General features: G+C 37.6%; 1 protein-coding gene across 4 annotated transcripts in view; it reads left to right on the top strand.

Moving 5' to 3' along the window:
- The first annotated feature begins 221 nt into the window (after positions 1 to 221).
- The window catches only part of LOC107870763 (ER membrane protein complex subunit 10), a 33,161-nt gene continuing 21,150 nt past the window's right edge, over positions 222 to 12,232 (top strand). For 2 of the 4 annotated variants that reach the window (XM_016717404.2, XM_016717402.2), the window contains exon 1: positions 290 to 762. In XM_016717404.2, the coding sequence (XP_016572890.1) occupies positions 442 to 762 (321 nt within the window). In that variant the 5' untranslated portion in view covers positions 290 to 441. Of the gene's footprint in view, positions 763 to 12,232 lie in introns of all 4 variants that reach the window. The other 2 variants (XM_047413092.1, XM_016717403.2) reach the window with 2 other exon arrangements.

The following is a 12,232-nucleotide window of genomic DNA, read 5'->3' as shown; positions in this document are numbered from 1 at the left end:
TTATTGAAATATCTTTATATCGCCTCTTATTTTGGTATCAGAGCATATATATATATATATGAAAAGTGAAAATCAAGGATTTGAAAAGTAATTGTATCTTTTCATGACTTTATTCCCTTGATTTGAAAAGTAATTGTGTCTTTTCATGACTTTATCCCAAGAATAAATTAGAGTAGATTGTTATACCACCAAATATATGAAATAACTTATCTCAATATTAAGTTATCCAAATTAGACGAGCAAATGAAGCACCAAAATTTTTATCTAAAAATTATTATTTTATCATGCGACTATTTATACTAGTATCTCACACCAAACTACCTCATTTTTCTCCAGTAAACTACTACTGAAGTCGTTACCTGCCTGTGTTTACATCTGCTAGTCCGCAGTCAGAAAAACCGTGTTTGCTTCTCTCTCTTCTTTGTCACAAGCACTTCAAGAATGAGAACCAAATCTATAGTTGAAGCGGTTTTCTTCCTGCTATTGATCCTTACGACGTCTCTTGGCTTCCAGTCGGACGAACTTCTCGTCGACGATGAAGAGTTTGGTCTCGAAGGTGGTGGAATCCGATCCCAATCCCGTTCCGATCCCAATAACGTCAACGCAGCAACACCTTCTTCCGTTCAGTCAACCCGGAAGAGGTCTGTCCCCGATTCAGATTCAAAGATCCAGTTCCCTCTGGAGCATGCCTTCGGTGATTCCGATTTCTCCCCTGCCGGCACCTTCACTGCTCGCCTCAAATCTTCTTCTCATGGTTCCCAGGTCTTCCCTTAATACCAATTGTTTATTCTGATTATAATTAATTTTTGTTGAACTTTGTCTCCTTATCTCTCTAATTATTAGCATCATTTTTGTTAACTGTCTCCTTAATTGTAATTATAAAAGTAGTTGGGTAGTATAAAGATTGCTGTAAAAGGGTTGATATTAAGTAATTGTAATTAGTATTACTTATTGCAACTGTCCCTCTAATTATAATTATAGTTATTGGGTGATATGAAATTGCAGAAGAAAGATTGATATCAGTTTACTTAATCAGGAAGCAAGTGCTGTGTTGATTTCATGGAACCATATTTTGGATTTGCACTCTAAAAGAATAGTAATGTGGCACCTTATTTTGATTAAAAAAACAAAGTAATGCGACTAACCACTCCTTTAAAATATAAAACAATAATGACTTCAAGTGAAGCATGACTGGATGGATGACTTTGACCAGATGTGACTTGGAAGAATTTTATTTGGATAGAGGGACTAGGGAAATTTAGCCTTTGGGTTGTGGACTGAGGTTGTTTAAATGTTGATGGGTGGGGCACAAGAGTTGCACGTGTTTGGACTCAGAATTATTGGGTACCTTGCCACAATTTTAAGTCAATTGTTGTGGTTGGTAAGGAATAATGGTTATTGGTGCAAATTTTTGTTTGAGTAGGAATGAACTTACTCTCGGCGTTGTACAAGAGGTGTCTGATAAGAACTAGATATGCTAGAGGTATCTAATAAGAACTAGATATGTTAAGAGTTCTTTTTCTGTCTTTTTACCCTATATTAAAGTATAGATTGTCACATATGCTTCTTTCTTAGGCTATATTGTTGGACTCCATGCATAATTTTAGCAAAATAAAAGCCATATTGTCGGCTTAAACTTGCCATTGGTTTGACCTTTAATTATAGAAACAATGATTACGCTCCAGTCTCAAGAAAGTTGGGGTTGGTAATTTGAATCCTCACTTACCATGTTTCACCATTTAAATTCATCTCTAGCCTAACATCATACAAAATAAATTCATCTCCATTTAAATTCAAATATGTATTGACAAAGTCACCTTGAGTTTTCTCACCATATTAACTGGAATTGTCTACAACAAAATCTATTTAATGGCATTTGGTGAAAGATTTAGGTGTCTAGGATAAAATCGACCCAAGTATGTCTAATGGCATAAAACTCTGTAGCTTTCTCTTTGTAGAGTATAAAGAATGATCCAAAATCTCAACATATGAGTGTTCATCTGAGGGCTGTGTGTTAGACCTCTCATAATTGAGCTCTAGCTTCATATCTCACATGGAGGAGATGAGTGAGAGTGAAGGAGATGAAGTTTCCAACACTTTCCAAAAGTGATGCCCTTGTTTTTTTGTTGTTTTTTGTCTGTATCGGGTTGGGCTATTTGTGGGCCTAATCTGTTGTTATCTCCTGAAAGTATCTCCTCTTTGACAAAGTGACAGTCAATTTCAATGTGCTTAGTTCTCTCATGTCATACTGAATTTGATGCAATATGAAGGGTCTCTTGGTTATCACACACAAGTTCCTTCAGATTGATTTCTTCAAATTTTATTCCTTTGAACAATTGTTTGATCCAAACTGGGTCACAGGTTGTTAATCATTGCTCAATTTCTGTTTCTACACTAGATCGAGCAACCACATGTTTTGGACTCTTCCAAGACACCAAATTACCGCTGCTAAAACACATTATTCAGGTATAGAGCACCTATTAGAAGGTGATCCTGCCAAATCAACATCTATATATCCAACGATGTAACGGTTGCTCATGGCCTCAATTCTAGAAAAATAATTCTATGCTTGGAGTTGACTTATATATAAAAGAATGTGGACAACTGCATCCCAATGACTATAAAGGGGAGAATCCATAAACTGACTTGTATCACTCACACGAAAAGATATGTCAGGTCTAGTTATGGAGAGCTAATTCAACTTACCACCCATTGGCTTATATTTTTTAGGATGACTAAGTGGCTCCCCCCTGTCTTGGACCATAGGAGTGTCAATGGGTATACACCCTATCATTCATGTTTGCTAAAAAATGTCTGACCCATATTTTTATTGTGATATAGCAATACCTGATATAGGTTGAACAATCTTAATACCTAGAAAATACTTCAGTCTGTTGAGATCTTTAGTCACGAAATGCTGAAAGACTTTTTGCTTTAACGTAGTGATACAATCCTAATTATTGTTAATGATAACTTTACTGTCAACATAAACTTTCAAATAAATACACAGATTTTGAGCGGAATGCCAATAAAACATTGTGATCAGCTTCACTCCGAGTCATGCGAACTCTTGAATTACTATGCTAAACTTCCCAAACCAGGATTAAGGAAATTGTTTCATAACATAGAGGGATCGACGAAGTCGACATACTAGGCTACCAGGCTCCCCCTAAGCGACAAAATTAGGTGGTTGCTCCATATAAACGTTATCATCAATATCACCATGGATGTCTAACTAATAAAGTGACCCATGGTTGGCAACAACCATTGATAGAGTAAGACAGATAAATGCTATTTTATCCATGGAGAGAGTATTATGATAATCAAGCCCAAATTACCCCAAATATCTGTGTATACCCTTTGGCAAAAAGGTGAGCTTTAAGGCAATCAACTTGATTGTCCAAATCAATGTTGACTACATAAACACCACAACAACCAATGGTAGATTTACCTGAAGGAAAAGGAACAAGATCCCAAGTACCACTCGCATGTAAAGCAAACATCTCGTCAATCATAGCATGTGCCGGGTTGAGAAAGTGCGTTACCTATAGACTTAAGGACTCGAGGACGGAAACAAATGATAAAGATGATACAAAGACATAATAGGGTGATAATAGACAATGATAATTTATAAAGGTATGATAAGGGTTAGTATTATGAGTGGATCATATACCTTTTTGAAGTATTATGAGTACACACGTTCGTAATAGGTTCAGTGTGCAGAATATGAATCGTCTAGATCAGAACCTGATCTGGAAGCGGACGGTGATGGTGAGTTAGGAGTGGTGGTACTATGGTTGGAGATGTAAAAAATGGGCACAGGTAAGAAGACCTCAAAGATATTAGGAAGATCTGAAGAAGATGCAAAGTAAGGCCGAGACTCAAAATACGACATTGATTGAATAAGACATCGACAAAGTTTGGGTGGACAACAACAATACCCTTCTGAACTTGAGAATAACCAAGAAAAACACATTTGGGAGCAAGAGGGGCTAATTATCTTCCGTTTGGGCTACATTATGAACAAAATAGTTGCTCCCAAAGACAGGGGAATAGAGATAGTGGTGACCAAGGAAATAATGTTGAATAAGGAATATGATTTTGAAGGGAAGATGATGGAATTCAATTAATGAAGTAGTAATATGTGAGAATTGCATTGCCAAAAAACATAGCTAAACATGGGATTGAAAGCTCTAGTAGTCTCATTGAGGTGCCTATTCTTCCTTTATTATATGAAATTTTGCTGAGGGGTGTATGGACAAGATGTCTTGATGAATAATTCCTATTTGAGTCATAAGCTGCCGAGGATAGGTATTTTAAGGAATTGTCACTACGAAAAGTACCAATAGAAGTGCCAAACTCATTTTGTGGTTTAGGCCAAAACTCTCGAATGTAGAAAACAAGTACATTTTTGTTTAATCATCCCTTTCGCCAACTTTAGCTCGGCTATTGCTGCCGGCTAGGTCATGTTCCACACTATATTTTTCTTCCTTTGGCTTTTATGTTACCTTATCCAAAAAAAAAATAAAAAAAAATTCCTCCTTTGGCTTTTTATCTAAATAGGACGGGTTTTATGAGTTCAAATGACATTAACAAAATAATGAAAACATAAGGTTGAATAGACTCTTTTAGGACCCTAAATATCACAATGTACTAATGAAAAAATAATTATACACAACTATTAGCACTAGTAGGAAGGTAGTGCAGGTGTGTTTCCCATATTGACACAACTCACAATCTAATGTGGACAAACTTGATAGACTAGACACCATTTTGTGTAGCTTGAATAAATGCGGATATCCCAAATGTTGGTGGGCCAAGTATGGAGGATCTATAATTGGAACATGCTATAGAAGAATTAGGATAGTTAAGGTAGTAGAGGCCGTTTGATTTAAGTTCTGCGCGTCCCTTACTGAGATCTTGCATAATAGAAGAATCATCAAGAAATAATATAGCCTAATTTAGGGCACAAGTCAAATGACTGATAGATGCAAAATTTAAAGGACAGTTAGGGACATAAAGAACAAAGTTTGGAGTGACAGAAAACGGGTATAGCTTGTCTCACTCCTTCTATCTTTTGTTTGGATCCCAGTGGCTTAACGGTAGGGAGAGATTACAACAAGAACAAAAACATATCTAGTGAAATTCCACAAGTGAGGTTTGGGAAGGGTAAAGTATATGCGGACCTTACCACTACCTCGAGAAGGTAAAGAGGCTGTTTTCGAAAGCCCTCGGCTCAAGTGTTTACCAGAAAGAAGCAATGATCAACCATAAAATAGTTCAATAATTAAAACACAATAAACAACAGCAATATGATAGATATCATGAGCAGGGATCAGCTTCGCCTCAACATCTTCGGCTAAACCCTAAACAACTATTCTATGGCTAGTACCCTGTTGTGTCCTATCGCACGCGCAAGTATACGTGGTTGTGCAAGTAATATAGTGGCTTTTTTGAATTGAATATCAATCCCACATGGACTTAGTGTTTAGCAAGCAATCTAATTCTAGAGTTACTAATGATATTAAATAAGTGTGCTTGTAACCAAAAAGTAATAAGAAATCATAACAGTATGAAATTTGGATTGTAAATGATATATGGAGAGCTTCCGGGGTTGAGACTTACTACACATTCATGCATAACCATGGTTTCTAGTTGGTGTTGGTGTTTATTGTGATTGTTGATCTACGAGGTTGTTATTATATCTTGGGAATAGTCATCTTCTAAGTTATCTACCCAAAATTAATCTCACAACTACATCGTTGAATGGGGATTTGAGTATTTAAATTGGATGCATTAAGCTATCTTCCTATTTTATTAACCAAGTATAGTGTTTAGGTATATCTCTATCCTAACCTCAAATCATCCTTTAACAAATAATATCTAACGATTAAAGACATGATCCACTCTTTACATTCTTCATTCCGTCCCTCCAGTCCTATGGTCAAATTCGTTTTGGGACTTATATCTATTCTAAAGTTCATGACGCTTTAGAATAGTAAACGAAGAACGCAAGAACAATCACATACTTGATAAGCATATAAACCAACTATAAAATTATAATTAAACAATCATTTTAGTAGACTCAATCCTAGATGAGGGTGTTTAGCCACTCATAGTCTTACAAAGTATCGCCATAGATGAGTTCATAAAGTAAAACTACAATAAAGTAAAGTTAAGGAGCACAGAACCCTAGTTTGAGCTCTTTGATGTCTTGCCTCCTCTTCAATTCGTGTATTGATCCAAAGATGTGGGGTACTTGTGACTAAGTACTCTTTTTATAGTGTTTTAGGTCGTCCATAGGTAGCCCAACATAAAATATATGCATTGACAACATTGCCCTTTACTTAAGGACATAAAAATCGACTTTTGGATGTTTCGGGAGTTGCCTCGCGCCGCGAGGCCAAAGACTGGCTTTTAGGGGTGCGGCACCCACCCAAAGCAAGGGTGAGGCAGTGAGGGGTTGCCCTAGGGGTGCGGCGCACACCTTATACCTTGCTTCAAGGGGTGCAGCGCAATGCACTCCCACAAAGGGGAGGATTTGCTTCGTTTAAGCTCCTATCTTCTCGTGCGTTGGATCCTTGTTTCCTCACTTCTTATGACTTTTTTGTAGGATTCAATTAGCTTCGAAAACACCTCCAATGGTCTCCTACAACATCAAATAACAAACATTAGTTCATACAACACAATAGAGCTCATTATAAAGTACTCTAGAACAAGCATATCTCAAGCTAACACCACTAGTTTTCTCGTCTAAACTCCATTTGATCATTTTGATTCGTAACTTGTTTCAAAAGCACCTTAAACACTCTAAACATGTTCTTTAACACATAAATACACAATTATAACCTTAATAACTCATTAAGCACATCAGGAAGTCCTCAAAACTAAGCTAAGTGTGCATATATAATGACATTTGAGTATAAATACGCCTAAGATCATACATGACAAACACCAAGAAGCCTAAACCCTTAAGCAAGACAACACTCATACGCGACTAACCATCTACTCTAATACGCGTCCTCCATATCCTCTTATCTAAGGTCATGTTCTCGGTAACCTGAAGATGCACCATGTCTTGTCTAATCACCTCTCCCCAATACTTCTTCGGCCTACCTTTATCCTTCTCGTACCTACTATATCCAACCTCTCGCACCTCCTTACTGGGGCGTATGTACCTCGCCTTTTCACATGTCCAAATCATCTCAATCTCGCTTCCCTCATCTTGTCCACCATGGAGGTCACTCCCACCTTATCTTGAATAACCTCATTCTTGATCCTGTCATACCTAGTGTGCTCACAGATTCACCTCAACATCCTCATATCTGCAACATGGTTCTTTTGAACATGGGAGTTTTTGACTGGACAACACTTTGCCCCATATAACGCCAGTCTAACTACTACTCTATAAAACTTACCTTTAAGTTTTGGTGGTATCTTTTTGTCAGACAAGACTTCGGAGGCAAGCCTCTACTTCTCCATGTCGCACTAGTATGATGTGTGTGATATCATCGTTGATGTCTCCACTACCTCGGATAATATAGAGTGAATTTACTTGAAACTGTCGCTTTTAGTGATAGTTTGTGTGTCCAGCCACACTTCCACACTTGCCTCGTACAACCTCTCATTGAATCTGCACGCCAAATACTTTGTTTTGGGCCTGCTCAACCTAAACCTTTTAACTTTTAGAGTTTTTCTCCACACCTCCAATCTATCATTAACTGTGCTACACGTCTCATCAAGCAGTATTATGTTATTCACAAGTAGCATACACCAAGGAACTTATCTTGTATGCACTACATCAATTCATCCATTACCAAGGCAAAGAGGAATGGACTAAGAGCTGATCCCTGGTGTAACTCCAATTCCACATGGAAGTGTTTTGAGTCGCCTCCTACTATTTTAACTCGCGTTTTAGCTCCATCATACAATGTCCTTTATTGCCCAATGTAAGTCGCTTGTACTACCTATAGCCTCCAAGCATCTCGAAATACTTCTTTCAGAATTTTGTCGTAGGCCTGCTCAAGGTTAATAAACTCCATATGTAAGTCCTTTTTCCTTTCTTGGTATTTCCATTCTTGGTATTTCTCAATCAGTCTCCTCGCTTCTGTAGTAAATCGCCCCAACATGAATCCAAACTAGTTCTCGAAAATAGACACACCTCTTCACTTTCATCTCCACCACTCTCTCCCAAACTTAGTATGCTTAATAGCTTGATACCCCGGTAATTATTACAATTTTGGATATTGCCCTTGTTCATGGTCAACAGGACCATTGTACCCCACCTCCATTCTTCGGGCATCTTAGTTGTCTTTAAAATGACATTGAACAAACTAGTCAACCACTCCGTGCCTGCATTGTCTGTGCTCTTCCAAAACTCCATCAGAATCTCATCAAGTCCGGTTGTTCTTGCGTTGCTCATTTTACTAATAACACACGTCACTTCCTCAACCTTAATACACCTACAATACCTGTGTAAGATTGGTACAGGAAAGCAAACATAACCGAATCAAATCTCTTGATTCCAGCAGATATGGCTATCAAGGTGTGATCTTTTTGATCTAATTGCCTAAACTATCTACAATAAATTAGATATGATTTTATTAGATCAATTAAGATCCTACAAAATCAATCTTAAATATTCACAAATCTACACTCCCCCTCAAGTTGGCATGTAAATATGTCATGCCTAACTTGCTTACAAGAATTTCAAATTTTGATTTAAACAAGCTTTTTGTGAAAATATCTGCAATTTGCTGTTTTGTTGGGACAAAAGGCATGCACACACTTCCTTCTTCAATCTTCTCTTTTATGAAGTGCCTATCCACTTCATGTTTTGTTCTATCATGTTGAATTGGATTGTGAGCAATACTTATGGCCACTTTATTGTCACAGTACAACTTCATTGGTAAACCAAATGGTTTTTTGAGTTCTTCCGCCATTTTCTTGAGCCAAATCATTTCACAAATCCCATAGGCCATAGATCGGTATTCAGCTTCAGCACTGCTGCGGGCTACAACATTCTGCTTTTTACTCCAAGTCACAAGATTTCCCCAGATAAATGTACAATATCTAGATGTAGACCTCCTGTCAGTAGTAGAACCTGCCCAGTCTGCATCTGTAAAGCTTTCAATGCCCCTATGTTAACTTTTTCTGAAAAACAATCCTTTCCCCGGAGAACTTTTAAGATATCTTAGGATCCTATAGACCGCTTCTTGGTGCTCTTCCTTTAGAGAGTGCATAGGCCGTCTGACTAAGCTTACAAGGTCGAGTATGTGACAAGTAGATCAACTTCCCCACTAGTCTTTGATATTGACTGTGTTCAACTGAATTTCCTTCTTTATTTTTGAATTTTATATTCGTATCAATGGGTGTTTCAGCTGGACGACAACCACTTATTCCCATCTCTCTTAGAAGATCTAGTACATACTTTCTTTGTGACACCATAATGCCTTCTTTTGGATCTCGCTACTTCTATGCCAAGAAAATATTTCAACTGGCCTAGATCTTTAATCTCAAACTCCGAGGCCAACTGTTTCTTTAAATTCTCCATTTCGGACAAGTCATCTCCTGTAAGTATAATATCATCAACATACACTATCGGAATAGTTGTCATTCCTTCAAGAGAATGTCGAATGAACATGGTATTATCTGCTTTCCCTTAAGTGTACCCTTGTTTTTCCACAAACTGAGTAAACCTCTCAAACCAAGCTCTTGGAGATTGTTTGAGCCCGTAGAGAGATTTCTTTAGCTTGTACACTCTAGTTTCATACCTTTCTTCAAAACCTGAAGGAGGGTCCATGTAGACTTCTTCTTCGAGTTTTCCATTCAAGAATGAATTCTTCACGTCTAGTTGTTGGAGGGGCTAATCAAGGTTGGCCGCAATGGTCAGAAGAACCCTTCTTGAATTCAATTTGGCAACTGGAGCAAATGTCTCAAGATAGTTAATCGCTTAAGTTTGAGTGAATCCTTTTGCTACCAAACGTGGAATCCTTTTGCTACCAAACGTGCCTTATACTTAAGCCCGGCAACGAATCGGAACGGAACAACCGGAACGGTATTACCGGAATCGGATCCGGTACCGGAAAGAGTGTCCGGTGTATTATACCAGAACTGGTACAATCGGAACCGGTACCACTGGAAAATATGGTCCTTCCACCCCGGTCCGGTTGTCACCGGTGCGGTACCGTGTCGGACCGGTATGGAAACCGGAGTTCCAGCGTTTTACTATTTGCATCTCACTGTTGTTTAATTTTTTATTAATGTTATGACTTTTATAATAAAATAATGTATGAATAGTTATAACATTTACTTTTTAACTTTAAAAAAATTAAAAGTATATAATTATCTTAATAATTTAAATTATTTTATTAATATAATTATAAAGTTATGCTAAAAAAAGTTAACATCAACTTGATATATAATTTTTAAAATAGTTATAAGTTTAATTCATAACATTAACTTTTTATTACATAACCTTGGAAAAATTTATATTTATTCAAATTTAATACATTACGTTGTACATTTATTATAAATATTAAAAGAGAATCTAATCTACGCAGCCAACTTCTAGGAAGGCTTCTGTTTGAATTAGATCTGTACTCTAGAATCTTAATATCTATAATGTCCATAATATTCTATATGTAAGTTATCTATTTCTATATTTTCCGGAATTGGTCTTTTTCCTTGTTCTTCCATTGCTTCCATTCCATCATCACTATTCTCCTAAAATATTTCATCTATTTCGTCTTCAATCTGGGGCGGTAATTTTGGGAGCCCAAAATTTCTTCTTTCGGCATTAATCCAATCTCTAAATAATATCGAAATTTCCAAACTATCCTTCGCCAACGAATATCGATGATCTTCAATCATAAATCTTCCTGCACTAAAAGCTTGCTCCGATGCGACTGAAGAAGCTTGACTTGCTAGTAAATCTCGAACCACCCTTGATAGTTTTGGAAATTGTTTGGTACGGGTCTTCCACCATCCTAAAAGTTGTTGTTGTCCATTTGCATCTCTAATACATTCCTGATCCTGAGAAATATATGAATCAAAATCATTACTGCTACAATATTGAAGACCAAGTTCTTCACCCATCTCATCATCGAAATCATCATATCTATGTCTAAAAGTAGGAGGTTCGACTGGCGCAATATTATGTTCCATAACTTGATACATGTTATATAAACTCCTGGCTTTAGGTACTATGCTAGCACAACACGTTTCAACCGATGGCCTTTCATGAGGTTCAATTTCTAAATTGGTGTAAATTTTTTGAACCATCATAATTACACCATGTTCTTTGTAAAATGGGTTGAATAAAGCAGCTGTCAAATAACTTTGTACTAGAATCCTCTTCCTCCAACCACAACGCCCTCAATTTTTTTCTCCAACTAATCTCTTAAGAGCCAACTCCTTTAGTTCCTTTTTCAACCTCAGTTTTCTTTCTTTCTCCCTCACTTCTAGCTTCCCACTTCAAACCTCTCCAACTTCCCACTTCAATCATAATCTCCCTCATCTTTACCTCTACCCAACCAAACACTTCTTTATTCCATTCCCTCAAGTGTTTCTTGAGCAATCTCATCTTTTAGGCAAGCCTCAAAGAAGGCCTCCCCTCCACCGCATAACTGCTCCACCATCCAGCCACTCTATCCTTGAAATCATCCACTCTTAACCACATGTTCTCAAATATGAAAGGAGACTTCGTCCTTCTACCTTTGCTACAATCCAATAAACTACGAGAATGATCTGGAACTAATCTTGGAAGAGGAATTTGGATCAGATTGGGAGCCAACTCCTCCCAAGAAGTGTGGACACAAGGAATCTATCTAGTTTTGATTTGGAAGAAGAGTCCTCTTATCTGGACCAAGTAAAAGACGCTTGCCCTACCAATAAACTGTCAAAGGCAAATCAATAAGAGAGTAACAACAACAAACCCAGTGTATTCCCACCTGGTGGGGTCTGGGGGGGTAGGATGTACGCAGTCCATACCTCTACCTCTGAAGAAGTAGAAAGGCTGTTTCCGATAGACCCCCGGCTCAAGACACGCGGTACCACACAAACACATAGTAAAGCATAACACAAGGTTACAAGATTACATAACATAAATACGGCACCCATAAGTAATCTAAAACAAAGGAAAACACACAGATCCATAATAAAACATGGGACACGGACTCCTAACATGCATAAACCCCCACCAAGTAGTTCCCTACACTAGCGACTCAGGCTG

Source organism: Capsicum annuum, chromosome 5, assembly GCF_002878395.1.
Source record: "Capsicum annuum cultivar UCD-10X-F1 chromosome 5, UCD10Xv1.1, whole genome shotgun sequence".
In the NCBI taxonomy this organism is placed as follows: Eukaryota; Viridiplantae; Streptophyta; class Magnoliopsida; order Solanales; family Solanaceae; genus Capsicum; species Capsicum annuum.
Note: the sequence above shows the minus strand (reverse complement) of the source record. Positions and strands in the feature narration are given on the sequence as shown.